Genomic DNA, 19,084 nt, shown 5'->3' with positions numbered 1-19,084 from the left:
TTAATTTTAATTTATTATCCTGGGTTAATTGTTCTTTGTCCTAGATTATTTGATAAGTCCATATGGTTTTGTCCAATATAGTCCATCGGTCATAATTATAAAGTACGAGGGTCTTCGCCAAATTAACCTTATACCCGAAGTCAAATATTCCAACTAATTGGGGACTTAAATCGTAATAAGGTTTTAATACATTGTTAATGATTACACCAGGTTATCGAATGCGTGTAATCCAAGGTTTTAATACTTTATTAACAATTACACCAATTTCCCTTGAATGTAATCTACCCCTATTTTAATGAGTCCATTGACTATTAATCAATCCCCGTGTCTGGTCAAATGAATAATTATTAGTATTTATAAATATCCCGCTCACCGTAGTATGTGGTTATATATAGATACGTCAAATTATAAATCTCTATATTAAATTAACAAGATATCATTTAGTTAATCAAATATAAAGCCCATTAATAGCCCATAGTCCAATTTCCACAAGTGTCGGTCTTTTGTTCAAACCCCAATTATGGTCTAAAGCCCAATAACCCGTCTTAATATTTAGTCCAACATCACGATTATTTCGGCTCAAATAAGCATAATAATAACTTAAGTACGATACATAATTAAAAAGGGAGAATTTAGCTTACAGTGATTATTAATCACGTAGTATTACAGAGACAGAGTTCCGACTTTCAAACCCGTAAAATAACATTTACATTACCCAAACTAACAAATATAAAACTAAACTAATATATATATTATAAATATATATATATATATATATATATATATATATATATATATATATAATATATTGAGAGCAAGAGAGATTGATATTTGGTGTACATTTCGTCGAGCAGAAGCCTGGTATTTATAGGCATATTTCCTGATTCTGATGCCCATGCGAGTGCATGGGGTTTCAGTGCAAATCTCATGCACTTGCATGGGTTTTATGCCTATTTCCCATGCGATCGCATGGCCGTCAGATCCAGCTCACATATTTTTTGTTTTCTTGCTTATCGACATATTATTATATATATATAATTTATATTAATTATATATATATATTATATTATATTCTTGTGCATAGTTGACTTGTAATTTTTGCTCCGTTGTCTCGTACATTTACGCCCGGTTTATGTCTCGGTTCCAGTTTCTCGAACGTCTTTTTGTATCCTTTAATATCTTGTACTTTACGTTCCGCAACTTGTACTCTTGTCAATATTTAGATGTTGATCATTAATAAATTGAACAACTTAGAGTTTAACTTGTACGTTTGAGCATTTTGGATGTTTGCGTCTTCAAATCTTCGTTTTCTTCTTTTGTCTTCGTACTTATTTATCTAAACGATTATTACATAAAAATAGAATAATTGCAACTAAAAGCTTTACATATTGGAAGGATATTGCTATGAAATATATGTTCATTTAGAGCACTATCACATTTCATAACACATCAAACTATAATTGACTTAATAATAATCTTGATGAACTTAACGACTCGAATGCAACATCTTTTGAAATATGTCATGGATGACTCCAAGTAATATCTCTAAAATGAGCAAATGCACATCGGAAGATTTCTTTCATACCTGAGAATAAAAATGCTTTAAAGTGTTAACCAAAAGGTTGGTGAGTTTATTAGTTTATCGTAATCAATCATTTCCATAATTTTTAATAGACTACAAGATTTCATTTTTCATAAATATCATTCTCATATCAGGCATTTCGCAAACTGCATAGAGATAAAAATCATTCATATGGTGAACACCTGGTAATTGACCTTAACAAGATGCATATAGAATATCCCCATCATTCCGGGACATCCTTCGGACATGATAAATTCGGAGTACTAAAGCATCCGTGACATGGATGGGGCTTGTTGGGCCTGATAGATATATCTTTAGAATTCGCGTCAATTAGGGTGTCTGTTCCCTAATTCTTAGATTACCAGACTAAAAGGGGCATATTCGATTCCATAATCCAACCATAGAATGTAGTTTTGATTACTTGTGTCTATTTCGTAAAACGTTTATAAAAGCAGCGCATGTATTCTCAGTCACAAAAATATATATTGCAAAAGCATTTAAAAAGGGAGCAAATGAAACTCACGATACAATATTTTGTTGTAAAAATATTCATACGACGATACTGAACAATGCAGGGTTGGCCTTGGATTCACGAACCTATATCAGTTATATGTATTAAAACGTATAATTATCATGTAATAATAATCAATCCAGGTTATATATATTAATTATATAATATATTACAATTATAATGTATTTGTTATTTCAAATGTTATATATATCTATATATGTTTCTTTTATATTAAAATAATAAATTAGATATACTTATGATATATGTAATAATTATATTTATATATAAATATCTTTTATATGTTAAAATAATAATTATGATAATACTAAAATAACGATAATAATACTAATAATGATATTGATAATAATAATTTTTATAATAACAATAATAATAATAATAATAGTGATAAAAATAATAATATTGTCTCTAAAAATAATACAATTGATAATAATAATAATAATAATCCTAATAGTAATTAAAATGATAATTTTTATAAAAGTGTTATTTTTAATAATAATGATAATAATAAGTTTAATAAATTCAATACTTTTACTATAATGATATTTTTAATAATAATGCAAATAACGATAATTTTAGCAATAATGATATTGGTTTTAATCATAATGATACTACTAATAATAACCTACATGATAATACTAATAATAGGAATAATTATAATTATAATAATGTTAATATTAACAATAATAATAATAATACTTATAAAATACTAATAATATACTACTAGTAATAATAATAATAATATTAATTGTATTAATGATAATAATAATTAAATTTTTGTATTAGTAATAACATAATAACAATAAAAATTAATAATATCAATAATAATAATAATAATAATAATAATAATAATAATAATAATAATAATAATAATAATAATAATAATAATAATAATAATAATAATAATAATAATAATAATAATAATAATAATAATAATGTAATTACTACCTTAATGAGTGTGTTTCTAGAAAGAATGTCTCAGTCCAACTCGAACCTGTAACCTCTCGTTCCCCGTTCAAACGCCCAACCATCTGCTCTACTTCTCATTTATGATTTAATTCGCACCCAAGTTTATATATGTGTATTCGGCCCAATTTATAAAGAATATCATGGGACTCGGCCCAATGGAAACCAAATCGTGGCCCAATGGAAAACACAGCCCAACAGGCTCAAGCAATAACAAGAGCCCAGCTTTTTAAAAAAAAAAAAAACTATTCAGTCGCCTAGGTTTAGTTTCGAACCTGGGACCTCTCGTTCAATACACATGCCCCTAACCGTTTGCTCCGCCTTGTTTTTCTGAAATATATCGTACCTAATATTTATTTAACCATTAACTGTTTTTAGTTTCTTCTTAAAAAAAAACACGAGACCCAGAACTATTAACCATTTTCCTTGCCTTATCATCTTCTTCGCCATTAATCATCATTTATCGTTTTAAAAATAGAAGCAGAAGGTAATAGCCGTAGTAATCCAGCGAATAACAGCAAGGAATTGTAACGGCTAAGGTTCGAAGAAAAAATAAAATACCGTAGCAGTAGGAATGAATACAGCGGCACAACAGAAATCATTAAGGGTGTGGGTCTTCGATGTGCAATTAACCCAATACAGCAATTAACAGCTTGTTTACGTGGGGGTTTTGTTGGAACATAAAAGCATAACAACATCATGAAGTATCAATAAACAAATTGGTTTTGAGAAGATGATGTTTGATTTATTTGGCTCGAATAGAAAACAGATACAATGTAGTTACAGCAGCAGGTACGCGTATTATAGCAGCTGTAGCTGCTGGAAAGAAACGTATGCTGTAGTAGCAGCTTCGATTTATTGCTACAATCGAACCAGAGAACAAAAACAAAAACAAAAAAATGAGAGGAAGAGAACAAGTAAGGTGGTGAAAGATTTAGGTTGGTGGAACCGTGGTTTAGGTTGACAAAATTAAATAAAAAAAATGAACAAGATTGGAAATAGATATAATGGTGGTGATTGAAAAAAGGTTGCAAGTTGTTCATGAGGGTTCGTGATGGGCAACGTTTTCAATCATATAGGAAGAAGGAGGGGTGGTTTCAAGGTGTTTGTCGATCACACAGAGAAGGAAATCAACGTGATTGTTTGGTTGTCAAAAGTGATTGTGGTGATGGTTTACGGTGGTAACCGGTGGTTTCGATGATTCTTGGTAGGGTGGTGTTCGATGGTGGGATAGCCGAAGGTGGTGGAGATCGGGTGAAGGTGTGTGGTTTTGAGTATGGATCACGCATATGTATGTATATATATAGAGAGGTGATTGTTTGATGTTCGAATCAGAAACATAAATATGAAAATGGTGAAAAGATTAGTGATATGCAACATGTATATATATATATATATATATATATATATATATATATATATATATATATATATATATATATATCATATATGTATATATTATTGATATAGTAATAATTAATAATATTATATAATAATAAAATTCAATTGACACTTGCAGGTACAGTAATCGAATTACATTCACGTGAATACCACTTGTCCATATGTTACCGACAGTCTCTCACGGACTGACATTCATGCCCCGTTGATAATCAGTGGCAAATAAATGTACTCAGATAAATTTCCAATTTTTACGTTAATTATCTTTATTTATTTTGGTCATTATGGTATAAAATTCGATCATTAACTATTAAATAAAATTTACATTAATTATTCACTCCAACCCCAAGTAAAATATAAAAAGTTTTAAAATTTAACAGATAGTTTCTAAATACGTTTTTAATAAGTCTATAATTTGTAAAACTCATTTTCAGATCATTGTTTATTTTAAAATCACATAAGTTCGAATTTAACTTGTTTAATATTAATCGAAACATTAAACGAGTATTACAATCATTTAATATTTATTTTTAATATACTTTATTTATATATAGATATGTTTTAAATAATAATTATTGTAATATCCTATTTTTATTTTATTTCACATAATTACTTATTACAACAACATATAATATTTCAAATTACATTTTCAATTATTATATATATATATATATATATATATATATATATATATATATATATATATATATATATATATATATATATATATATGTGTGTGTGTGTGACGCCAGCAAATTTTTTTTTTAAAACCACAGCGGAAGACATATTATATTAAAATATAACCTTAGTTAAAGTATTACAAAAATCCACACTATATAATACTTATTTACAAACGACGTCACTTAAAAACTTCTATTAGTACAAAAAGACACATCAGAGTTTGCAGAGTCAAACACGTCTTCATCAGCAGCTCCCATCTAACTAGCAGTACCTAAACCTGCGGGGGAGGAATGTGGGAGATTAGCGCACCGCTAAGTGAATGGAATCTATCTAACAGAATAAGCATAAGTACCATCATGCATAACTTATGATAATCTGCTAACATCCAACTAGCATAAAATAGCCACAACATCAATAATGACAGTATGAGAATCGGCGGCTTATACGAGCACACGACTCCTAGCTGATCGGGCTTGAGTCTACCGATAATCCTTCCTATCGAGTCAATTGTATAACCATCCAGACGCAACACATGCGTCCTTGCACGTTACACTGAACAAACCACAGGACTTGGATCCAACCTGACCTAGCCTCGGTTGACCTCATATGAACCCTTACCTAACCTAGCCTCGGCGGGTTCCCAACCTGACCTAGCCTCGATTGGTGTCAAACACAGTGTGCACATAAATCACATAACATCATGCATACAACGAACTAGTATGGCAATTCTAATAACAATAGCATGGTAATCATTACACTACAAGATAACAGAGTAAACACAAGTAGCATAGCCTGCTACTTAAACTCTATCCGTAGATAGACCCACTCACCGATTACCGGCAACTGAAGGTTCTCAGAGGTCTAATCTTTCTGAGCCTTCACCTTTTTGTTTATTACCTGTGAATCACCACATAATATCTCAAGTTAGTATTATATTCAAGTATTAATACACGACTTTACATTCTATGGAAATATTCACATAACAGATAAGGTTTTCGAGCAACATAAGGTTCTCGAGCACCTAAGGTTTTCGAGTAAAAAAATTCTCGAGCAGTTCGAGTTTTCGAGCGAATTCGAGTTTTTCGAGCAATTCGAGCTTTTCGAGCAATTTCGAGTTTTTCGAGCAATTCGAGCTTTTCGAGCAATTTCGAGTTTTCGAGCATTAACATGTTTTCGAGCAATTCGAGTTTTTCGAGCAATAAAATGTTTTCGAGCAGAAGGTTCTCGAGCACTCTTTTCGAGCGAGTTTCGAGCACTGTTTTCGAGCGAGTTTTTCGAGCACCTTCTTCTTCCCCATCAGCTTCGCTGATTTGGTTATTTTAAGCCAAAAAGGCTCGATTTCGAGGTTTATAGTCCAAATTCAAGCATAAAGAAACATACCAATCATACATAAACACTTTTCCCAACTATAAACATCAAAATCTAGCATTTACAATCAAGATTATTCATCCCAAAATACTCACTTTATCATAAACTCAAGTTCTAACACACAATTCATCATTTTTAACAAGTTCTTACTCAATTCACAGCATAATTAGATCATAATAACTATATAGCAACTATTTCTAACATCAATTAAACATAACAAACACAAATCATGAAGATTCAAGCTCATATTTATCAAAAATCCATTTTACACCCAAAACCCAATTTCTATAAATTAAAGCACGAATTCAAGCATGCTAACCTGGATAAATGCTTGTAAGAATGATAGGATTCAGTTCCTAAAGCCTCTTGATTCAATTTCTAGCTTAGATTCAATTAGGGTTTTGAGATGATGAAAGTTAGCTACGGGTCTTGTTCTTGCACAAATTGGGAAATGAATGGAAGTATCCAGATATTAGTTACTTAAGTGGGTTATAAACCCACACCCCATAACACACGGGTATTTATCAGTTATCTGATATCTTTCGTACTTAGTTTGACAACCCTAACAAAGTCCAAATTAAATAAACGAACCTGTTATGTGACCCTTGACACAAACTGGTCTTAACCAAATAATAAAATATCACTGAACATTAAATTAAAATAAAAGCATAATTAACCACACAATTATGCCTAACGGTAATTAAGTAATCTTACTTCCAACCTCGATTTAAGTCTGTTACAAATCCACCCCCCTTAAAGAGATTCCGTCCTCGAAATCTGGTCTTGGTCAAACAGATGAGGGTATCGGGTCTTCATCAACTCTTCTGTCTCCCACGTCAAGTTAGACCCTAAGCTGTGTTTCCATTCTATTAAAACCATTGGGATCTCTTTCTTTCTTAACGTAGTAACCTTTCTGTCCACTACTCGAATCGGTTCCTCAACCAGCTTGTTACTCAAATCAATTTTCGAATCTTCTAGCGGTACGATCTGTGTCTCGTCATTGACCTTACACTTACGCAAATAACACACGTTGAAGGTATTATGAATACCAGCCAACTCTGGCGGAAGATCCAGTACCACTGTTTGATCATTCAGAATCTCACTAATTGGAAACGGCCCAATGTACCTTGGTGCAAGCTTACAATGTTTACCGAATCTGATAATCCCTTTCCATGGTGAAACTTTCAAATACACGCGATCACCCACACTAAAGGTTACCGGACGTCTACGCGGATCTGCATACATCTTTTGTCTATCTCTGGCGGCTTTCAACTTTTCTCGCGCAATAGCAACTTTTTCGGCTGTCATTTGAACAATTTTGGGACCAGCAAACTGTTTCTCTCCAGCTTCTAACCAACAAGTCGGAGTTCTGCAATGATGGCCATACAACATTTCGTAAGGCGGCATTCCTATGCTCGAATGATAAGAATTATTATACGCAAATTCAACCAACGGCAAATGTGTATCCCACGAACCACCATATTCTAATACACATGCTCTTAACATATCCTCTAACGTCTGTATCGTTCGTTCACTCTGACCATCTGTCTGAGGATGATAAGCTGTACTCAAATTCACACGTGTACCAAGATTATGTTGTAGACTGTTCCAGAAGTTCGATACAAATCTAGAATCCCTATCTGACACAATCGATAATGGCACACCATGACGACTAACTATCTTTTTCACATATAAATCGGCAAGTTCACTTAATGACGCTGTCTCACGGGTAGCAAGAAAATGAGCACTCTTGGTCAAACGATCAACTATTACCCAAATCATGTCGAGTTTCCTCTGGGTTTTAGGTAATTTTGTCACAAAATCCATCGTAATATGCTCCCATTTCCACTCTGGAATCTGTAACTGACGCAACGAACCATACGGTTTTTGGTGTTCTGCCTTCACTTGCGCGCAAATATGACACTTTTCAACAAAACGAGCAATGTCTGTTTTCATAGTCGGCCACCAATAAACTGATTTCAAATCATAATACATCTTATTACTGCCTGGATGTACTGTCAATCTGGATTTATGAGCTTCAGTCATGATCAAATCCCTCAAGTCTCCAAGCATAGGCACCCAAATACGGTTATTTAAGGTTTTAAGTCCACGAGAATCATCCATTAGGTTAAATTTTCATTTAGTCATAAGTTCAGATTTAATATGTTCATCCTCCAAAGCACAGGCTTGAACAGTTCGTAATTGATTGATCAAATCTGAAGTTATACTCAAACGCATAAATTTCACATTCTCATCAGACTTTTTATGACTTAGTGCATCTGCTACGATATTTGCTTTACCCGGATGGTACTTGATTTCACAATCATAGTCTTTAATCAGCTCTTGCCACCTTCTTTGACGCATATTCAATTCTTTCTGAGAGAAAATATACTGTAAGCTCTTGTGATCTGTACATATTACACAATGTGTCCCATATAAATAATGTCTCCATAGCTTCAGGGCAAACACTACGGCAGCCATTTCTAAATCATGTACAGGATAATTTCTTTCATGAACTTTCAACTGTCGCGAGGCGTAAGCAATCACCTTGTCTCTCTGCATCAATACACAACCCAACCCGGCGAAGGACGCATCACAATAGACCATAAAGTCATCTAAACCTTCTGGTAATGCTAACACCGGAGCCTGACACAATAACTGTTTCAAAGTCTGGAAAGCTTTTTCTTGATCATCACCCCATCGAAAGGCTATGTCTTTTCGAGTCAACTTGGTTAACGGACCCGCTATTTTCGAGAAATCTTTTATGAACCTTCGGTAGTAACCAGCTAATCCCAGAAAACTCTTAATTTCTGTCGAATTTCTTGGCGATTTCCAATTCATAACCGCATGAATCTTTGATTGATCAACTTTTATACCCTCGGCACAAATTACATGACCCAAAAATTGTACTTCTCTCAACCAGAATTCACACTTCGAAAATTTTGCAAATAACTGTTCTTGTTTCAACAAATTCAACACATGTCTTAAATGTTCAGCGTGTTCGGCCTCTGTCTTTGAATACACTAATATGTCGTCTATAAACACAATCACAAATTTATCTAGAAATGGACGGCACACTCTATTCATCAGATCCATGAAGACTGCTGGCGCGTTTGTTAACCCAAACGGCATGACCAAGAACTCATAATGACCATACCTAGTTCTAAAGGCTGTCTTCGGGATGTCAGATTCTGCAACTTTAACCTGATGATACCCAGATCGTAAATCTATCTTGGAGAAGTATGAAGCACCCTGCAACTGATCAAATAAATCATCTATTCTAGGCAGCGGGTACTTATTCTTTACTGTTCTCTTATTCAAATCCCGATAATCTATACACATACGCATGGTACCGTCCTTCTTTTTAACAAATAATACCGGTGCACCCCAAGGAGAAGAACTCGGTCTAATAAACCCACGATCTAATAGCTCCTGAATTTGTGACATCATCTCACGAACTTCTGACGGCGCTAAACGATACGGGGCTTTGGCAACTGGAGTAGCTCCAGGCACCAATTCAATCTTATACTCTACTTCTCTTACCGGCGGTAACCCTGGTAACTCGTCTGGAAACACTTCCGGAAACTCTAAAACTACCGGAATATCAGCTATTGCTTTCTTTTCTTTCTTACCATCTACTACATAAGCTAGGAACGATTCACACCCTTTGGATAAAGATTTCCTGGCTTTCATCATTGATATCAATGGAAAACTATACCCACCCCGTTCCCATCGGGCTATAACAAGGGTTCCATCAGCTAAACGAAAGGAAATCATTTTCCTATCACACTTAATGCTAGCTCTAAGTGGGCTCAGCCAATCCATTCCTAACACTACATCAAAACTAGGAATGGGTAACACTAAGCAAGTCATAGGAAATGACTTTCCTTCAATATCAATACTAACCCCAGTCACAAACGTTGTGACAGGTGTGATCTTTCCATCACCTACCTCTACTCTAATCGATTCAGGCAACACAGTAACAGGTAAATTCAACTTAACACAAAAGTCTAACGACATAAAAGACTTATTTGCACCACAATCAAACAATACACGCGCAGGTATTGAGTTGATTAAAAACATACCGGTAATCACTTCATCAGTAGTAGTGGCTGCCTCAACTGTCATCTAGAAAGCCCTAGCTTCAGCTGTTGGAGGATTCTTTCTCTTTTGCCCACTCGAGGCAGTAGAACCTCCGACCGATGCAGAATGTATACCGGACCCTGACCCTGCCCCGGAACTCACACTCTTTGTAGACGGACAATTTACTGCTCGATGCCCTGACTGATGACAGTTCCAACAAACATTGCTTGGAAACGAACACGCCTGAGATTCATGTCCAGTAACACCACACTTCATGCATCGCCTCGTGGCTTCTGAACACTGACCCCTATGTGACGACCTACATATCTTGCACCAGTCCCCTTTACCTGAACCAGACCCAGTACTACTTTGTTGAGTCTTACCCTTCTGTCTAAACCCAAACGATTTCTTTGACTTACTACTAGACTGACTAGTCACTTGACCACTTGGAGTCATCATACTTCCTGGAATTACACCTCTTGCCGCTTTCAAATCACTTTCCACCATTTTGGCCATAACAAAGGCCTGAGACAAACTCGTTGCCATTCTCACTGATGTTCGATATTCTGGCAAAATCACATTTACAAAATGCTGGATCCTTGATGTTTCATCTGGAACCCACTGAGCTACAAACCTCAACTTATCCATAAATTGACCAATCACTTCATCAATTGTCATCTGGCGTGTCATTTTCATTTCTAAAAATTCAGTTTTCAATCGGTTGAGATCAAAAGAGGTACAATACTGCTCACAAACTTTTCCTTGGAACTGTTCCCAAGTAATCTGATTCACATATTCTTTCGGAATACTTGCCACTAGTGCATTCCACCAAACCATCGCCCTACCCTTCAGCAATCTACAGGCATATAAAACTCTCAACTCCGGCTCACATTGACACGCTTCCAACGCCCTTTCAACCTCCATTAACCAATTCAAGGTTTCTGTCGGATCTGAACTTCCTGAATATTCTGGAGGTTTGCAATCCAAGAACTGCTTATACGTACATTTCTTATGGGGTTGAACATAAGGTTGTTGGATCATAGGTATCTGATACGGATTTATTAATATAGGGTTTTGATAAGGGAAAGCATTTTGCGGTGGCATGTTATATTGGTGGGGTATCTGGTTTTGCATCGGATATTGAAATTGAGTCTGATTCATATTGGGTATGGTTTGAGATTGGGCGGTTGGAAATCCCGGTGGTGTATCATCATTCCCAGAATTTCTTACTATTTCAAGCTCAGTAACCCTATCTTGAGCTTCTTTCAGCTTACTTTCTAATTCCTGAATATAACTCGTCTGATCATCATCGGATTCAACACCCTCGTCAGGTGCCCTGTACGTTCCGGGGTTTATCGGGCCAGTAGCGTTTGCATCTCTGTCTGCCATACCTGGGCTACAAAACAGTTCACACAAAAGCTTAATGGATAATTGGTTAGCTTAATACATTTAACAAACCAAGTATCCTACATTCACTTAATCCCTTCCACAGACATGTTTGACTTCACTCCGGGTTTGAGAACAAGATACACGCATGTATTTGCTGTCAAACCTATGCTCTGATACCAACTTGTGATGCCAGCAAAATTTTTTTTTATAAACCACAGCGGAAGACATATTATATTAAAACATAACCTTAGTTAAAGTATTACAAAAATCCACACTATATAATACTTATTTACAAATGACGTCACTTAAAAACTTCTGGCGTATTAGTATAAAAAGACACATCAGAGTTTGCAGAGTCAAACACGTCTTCATCAGCAGCTCCCATCTAACTAGCAGTACCTAAACCTGCAGGGGAGGAATGTGGGGGATTAGTGCACTGCTAAGTGAATGGAATCTATCTAACAGAATAAGCATAAGTACCATCATGCATAACTTATGATAATCTGCTAACATCCAACTAGCATAAAATAGCCACAACATCAATAATGACAGTATGAGGATCGGCAGCTTGTACGAGCACACGACTCCTAGCTGATCAGGCTTGAGTCTACCGATAATCCTTCCTATCGAGTCAATTGTATAACCATCCAGATGCAACACATGCGTCCTTGCACGTTATACTGAACAAACCACAGGACTTGGATCCAACCTGACCTAGCCTCGGTTGACCTCATATGAACCCTTACCTGACCTAGCCTCGGCGGGTTCCCAACCTGACCTAGCCTCGGTTGGTGTCAAACACAGTGTGCACATAAATCACATAACATCATGCATACAATGAACTAGCATGGCAATTCTAATAACAATAGCATGGTAATCATTACACTACAAGATAACAGAGTAAACACAAGTAGCATAGCCTGCTACTTAAACTATATCCGTAGATAGACCCACTCACCGATTACCAGCAACTGAAGGTTCTCAGAGGTCTAATCTTTCTGAGCCTTCACCTTTTTGTTTATTACCTGTGAATCACCACATAATATCTCAAGTTAGTATTATATTCAAGTATTAATACACGACTTTACATTCTATGGAAATATTCACATAACAGACAAGGTTTTCGAGCAACATAAGGTTCTCGAGCACCTAAGGTTTTTGAGCAAAAAAATTCTCGAGCAGTTCGATTTTTCGAGCGAATTCGAGTTTTTCGAGCAATTCTAGCCTTTCGAGCAATTTCGAGTTTTTCGAGCAATTCGAGCTTTTCGAGCAATTTCGAGTTTTCGAGCATTAACATGTTTTCGAGCAATTCGAGTTTTTCGAGCAATAACATGTTTTCGAGCAGAAGGTTCTCGAGCACTCTTTTCGAGCGAGTTTCGAGCACTGTTTTCGAGCGAGTTTTTCGAGCACCTTCTTCTTCCCCATCAGCTTCGCTGATTTGGTTGTTTTAAGCCAAAAAGACTCGATTTTGAGGTTTATAGTCCAAATTCAAGCATAAAGAAACATACCAATCATACATAAACACTTTTCCCAACTATAAACATCAAAATCTAGCATTTACAATCAAGATTTGGGATTAATTCATCCCAAAATACTCACTTTATCATAAACTCAAGTTCTAACACACAATTCATCATTTTTAACAAGTTCTTACTCAATTCACGGCATAATTAGATCATAATAACTATATAGCAACTATTTCTAACATCAATTAAACATAACAAACACAAATCATGAAGATTCAAGCTCATATTTATCAAAAATCCATTTTACACCCAAAACCCAATTTCTATAAATTAAAGCACGAATTCAAGCATGTTAACCTGGATAAATGCTTGTAAGAATGATAGGATTCAGTTCCTAAAGCCTCTTGATTCAATTTCTAGCTTAGATTCAATTAGGGTTTTGAGATGATGAAAGTTAGGTACGGGTCTTGTTCTTGCTCAAATTGGGAAATGAATGGAAGTATCCAGATATTAGTTACTTAAGTGGGTTATAAACCCACACCCCATAACACACGGGTATTTATCAGTTATCTGATATCTTTCGTACTTAGTTTGACAACCCTAACAAAGTCCAAATTAAATAAACAAACCTGTTCTGTGACCCTTGTCACAAACTGGTCTTAACCAAATAATAAAATATCACTGAACATTAAATTAAAATAAAAGCATAATTAACCACACAATTATGCCTAAGGGTAATTAAGTAATCTTACTTCTAACCTCGGTTTAAGTCTGTTACAATATATATATATATATATATATATATATATATATATATATATATATATATATATATATACACACACACACACATACATATCCATTTACAAATAATTGTTCGTGAATCGTCGAAAATAGTCGAAGGGTAATTGGATATAAGAAAATAGTTCAAAGATTAACTGAATCCATATAAACAGTTCAAAAATTTTGAGACTCAACATTACAGACTTTGCTTATCGTATCGAAATCATATAAAGATTAGGTTTAAATTTGGTCAAAAATTTCCGGGTCGTCACACTAATGGCACACCTTCTGCTCCTACGATTTTAGTCGCATAAACCACACCTTCTGCTCCTACCTCTCGCTCGAGCTCCAACACTCAATCTTGTCGCAACTTCAATCGAGGACACTGTCATTTCGGGGAAAAGTGTAGATATCTTCACAACTCCTTACCACGACCTACTGTTCCTGCTAATTCTCCAAGGCCTGCTGGTAATACTTTTGCTCACCTCTTAGAAATAATAGCAGCCCAACAATAGTTGCTGGCCCAACAGGGCACTTTACATGCCGTAAACACATATGCTGCTCAGTTTGATTTTAGGCCACGCACCCCTTTGGCCCACATGATTAGCCCAGCTGGATTCTCTCTTGCTGGTCCACAAGCTTACTGGACTGGGCCTATTTTATATGGTACACAAACCGGGTCTGTTGCAGCAACAGGACAGCCGCAAGTTGGGTTACCTGCACATCCGTTGGCCTAATACTATGTCAGCCCAACTACACCGCAAGTTTCACCCAGGCTTGGTCCCTCTGCACCTGTTCAGTTTACTGGGTCGAGCCCTTTGGTCACTACACAACAACCCAATCAAGAAACGCTGCTCCCTCATGCTTTCAACACCATGACACTTCAGGACTTCGGTAATGCGGGATGGCACATGGACACAGGTGCTTCCACACATCTCTCATCTATCATTAATAATTTAAGTAGCATTTTTAATTATTGTATGTACCCTTCCGTTGTCGTGGGTGACGGGACGACCATTCCCGTCACTAATACTGGTAATTGCGTGTTGCCTAATATCCACCGACCTCATTATCTTTCTAACATACTTGTAACTCCTCACATTGTCAAAAATCTTATATTTGTTCGTCGTTTTGCACGTGATAATAAAGTATCTGTTTGTTTTTATGAGTTTGGTTTTTCTGTGAAGTACTAATTGACTCACCGCATGCTCCTCCGATGTGATAGCACAGGAGATCTCTACCCATTTACACCGCAGTCTTCTTCACCAGCTTAACATGCTCTCCTCACCACCTCAACCACTTGGCATCAACGTCTCGGACATCCAAGCATTGAATCATTTCGTTGTCTTATTTCAAATAATTTATTGCTTGTAATAAAGCGAAGTCTCCCTAGCTCTGCCATGCTTGTCAACTTGGCAAACATGCGAGACTTCCGTTCAGTAGTTCTAGTTCGCATGTCACTTCTGCATTTGAAATTATCCATTCAGATTTATGAACTTTTCCTATTTTAAGTCTTAGTGGGTTTAAATATAATATTCTGTTTTTTGATCATTATTCGCATTATTTATGGGTGTTTCCTTTAAGAAATAAATCTGAAGTATTCAATGTATTCGTTCAATTTCGTGCATTTGTTAAAACTCAATTCAACACTGAAATTAAAGTTTTCCAATGTGATCAAGGAGCAGAATTCGATAACACCCCACTTCACCAACTTTTTAAAACCAATGGCATTCAATTTCGCCTTTCATGCACCCAAACAACCCAACAAAATAGAAAATAGGAAAGAATGATACGTACCATAAACAACCTAATCCGCACACTACTCTTTCAAGCCAACTGATGTTATGCGAGGTGTATATGAAATAGTGTATATTTTACTAGGAAAAACTATTAAATACGATACATTTTACACAAGATATTTATTTATTTATAGAATGGATATACCTAAACCTTGCTACAACACTTATAGGCAGTGTACCTAATCGTACAGTAATGTAGTTTTTAGTAAGTCCGGTTCGTTCCACAGGGATACTAAAGCCAAGCTTAACGCTATATTAGTTTTAATTTATAAAAATAAAAATATGTTTAAGTAATATTATTATTATAAAAAGGGGGTTTTTACCTTTTAATAACCGGTTTGTCGATTTTAAAACTTTAGTCACAGTTAAAACCTAATGTAAAATATTAAATAAATAAAAGACTTAATTTAAAGCATAAAATAAATAACGATAATGAAATTGCGATAAATAAAAGTGCGATAAAATAAACTTGCAATAATTAAAAAGTACGATAATTAAAAGTGCAATTAAATACAATGACAATAAATAAAAGTGCGATAATTAAAAGTGCAATTAAATATGAAAATAAAGGAATTATGCTTATTTAAACTTCCGTAATCATGATGTTTGACGCGTTGATTTTAGTTTTATGCCCATGGGTTAATTGTCCTTTGTCCTGGATTATTTAATATGTCCGTCTGGTTTTTGTCCATAACAGTCCATCAGTCATAAATATAAAGTGCGAGTGTCCTCGTCAAATTATCCTTATACCCGAAGTCAAATATTCCAACTAATTGGGGACTTAAACTGTAACAAGATTTTAATACTTTGTTTAATAATTACACCAGGTTATCGACTGCGTGTAACCCAAGGTTTTAATACTTTGTTAACAATTACACCAAGTGTCCTTGTATATAATTTCACCCCTGTTTTAATAATTCTAGTAGCTATTAATCCATTCCCGTGTCCGGTTAAATGAACGATTATTCGTACATATAAATACCCCGCCCATCGTGTCCGATTGAGTGTATATGGTTATTTATAGGTATATCCAATTGTAAATCTTTATATTAAAATTAACAAACTATCATTTAGTTAAACAAATATAAAGCCCATTAATAGCCCATAGTCTAATTTCCACAAGTGTCGTTCTTTTGTCCAAACCCAAATTATGGTACAAAGCCCAATTACCCAAATTTAAATATTTTTAGCCCAACATCATGATCACTTCGGCTTTTAAATAAGCATAATAATAACTTAGCTACGAGACATAAATGAAAATAACATAAACATAACTTACAGTGGGTATTAATAGCGTAGCGGTACACGGACAGAGTTTCGACTTACAAAACCTTAACACATTCGACTAATCGAACCTTATTATTATCACTAACTTAAAATTAAAATTACAAATTGTGATTACGATTTGGAGTGACACTTGATACATAAATTGGTTAAAGAAAATATAAATATAAAAAATATAAACGTATATAAAATCGTTGAACTGCATCCCTTTTTATAGGAAATGGGACCTCCGCGAGTGCGGTCCCTTTTGTTCTTCAGACCTCCGCGAGTGCGGTCCCCTCAATTTCAGCTCACCAAACAAAGGATCCAAGGCTGCCGACGATTTTTATTATAAATATAATATAAATATATAATTTATATAATTAATTATATATTATATTATATTTATATACATAGTTCATTTATTATTTCCGATCCGTTGCGTCGTACGTTGAAAGTTGGTTCATGTCTCGGTTCCGAATTTTCGAACGTCCTTTCGTATAATTTAATATCTTGTACTTTGCATTTTGCGGCTTGTACTCTTGTCATTTTGAGGCATTCCTCATCAATAATTTGAACCTCTTTGCTTGTACTTTGTACTTTTTAGCTTTTTGGTCGTTTGCGTCTTCAATTTGTTGAATCTGCCTTTTGTCTTCACCTTTTAATATTTAAACGAATATTCCTTGTAAATAGGACAACTGTAACTAAAAGCTTGTCTTTCTTGAGGGATAATGCTATGAAATATATGTTCATTTTTAGCATTATCAAATATTCCCACACTTGAGCGTTGCTTGTCCTCAAGCAATATAGTCTTGAAATATACTAGAATCACTTCTTTATTCTTCACATTTTGTACATCAGTGATTTCTATACGGTGGTATGAACAATGGTAGTAACGTTATGGTTTACAGTCCCACATGACTATAAAAATTTAGATCCATTAAGGAAATTGGATCTTTATGAAAACATTTGATCTTTTGAAAATTAAATCTAGCTTTTACCCTAGATAAGTTTTCTGGAATAACCCTTCACCGGTGTTTGCAAATTCTTTTTGTGGGTTTGGTGGGTTTCATATTTGAAATTTTTAGCTCAAAACTTGCGGTTTTGTGTCACCCACTTGCTAACCTTGTATTGGGAAAGCAACACGTCCAGTATACTTGTTTCGTATATTACCTTTCGATAGACTACCGTTCGTTGTAAAGGAAAGCATTGAACAAGCAACTGTTAAGGCAATATCCCCTGACATGCTTTTAATTATGGTCTATAACGTGTCGGATGCAATTACTATCCTTGGTAGGAGCAATAGTAAAGCTCACCCTTATAATTTTCCGGTCTGGCACAAGGTCCTGTCTTTGACCATGCTATGCAACCACCGTTCTTACGGTTGACACCCGATTTAGTTCAGGTGACCTAATGAATTCCAGGTGAATTCTCAGGATTTTACGTTCAATGGTAATGAACGCATTGAAAATGGGTTTTCAGAAAACAAATCGGTTTGTAATTTTGATCAAAATATTTTCTCGTTCAGCTCGAGTTTAGATATCATTGAATTCCATGAGTTTGAATTCTCAATCTTTAAGGTCAATCTCTAGGATTGAGTAATATCAGTCTTAAAAGCTGATTTTTGATCTTTAAGGAGATTATCCTATCTAGGGATCTGATTCATTAGTCTTATCCAGCTAATTTGCACGGCGTCCTCCCCATTTTACAAGACAGATCCTCTCATGGTTAGGATAAGTCTGACCACTTGGCGACCCTGTTTGATGCTGAGGTCCGT

General features: G+C 35.0%; 1 protein-coding gene across 1 annotated transcript; it reads right to left on the bottom strand.

The window, feature by feature from the left end:
- Positions 1 to 3,822: 3,822 nt before the first annotated feature.
- Positions 3,823 to 10,652, bottom strand: LOC139867777 (uncharacterized). The gene is made up of 3 exons (XM_071856132.1): positions 10,370 to 10,652; positions 9,944 to 10,282; positions 3,823 to 3,938 (listed from the first exon to the last, which is right to left on the bottom strand). The coding sequence occupies exons 1-3, from the start codon at positions 10,650 to 10,652 to the stop codon at positions 3,823 to 3,825; spliced, it is 738 nt and encodes a 245-aa protein (XP_071712233.1).
- Between the last annotated feature and the right edge of the window lie 8,432 nt (positions 10,653 to 19,084).

The sequence above is a fragment of the Rutidosis leptorrhynchoides genome, chromosome 9, assembly GCF_046630445.1.
Source record: "Rutidosis leptorrhynchoides isolate AG116_Rl617_1_P2 chromosome 9, CSIRO_AGI_Rlap_v1, whole genome shotgun sequence".
Lineage (NCBI taxonomy): Eukaryota > Viridiplantae > Streptophyta > Magnoliopsida > Asterales > Asteraceae > Rutidosis > Rutidosis leptorrhynchoides.
Note: the sequence above shows the minus strand (reverse complement) of the source record. Positions and strands in the feature narration are given on the sequence as shown.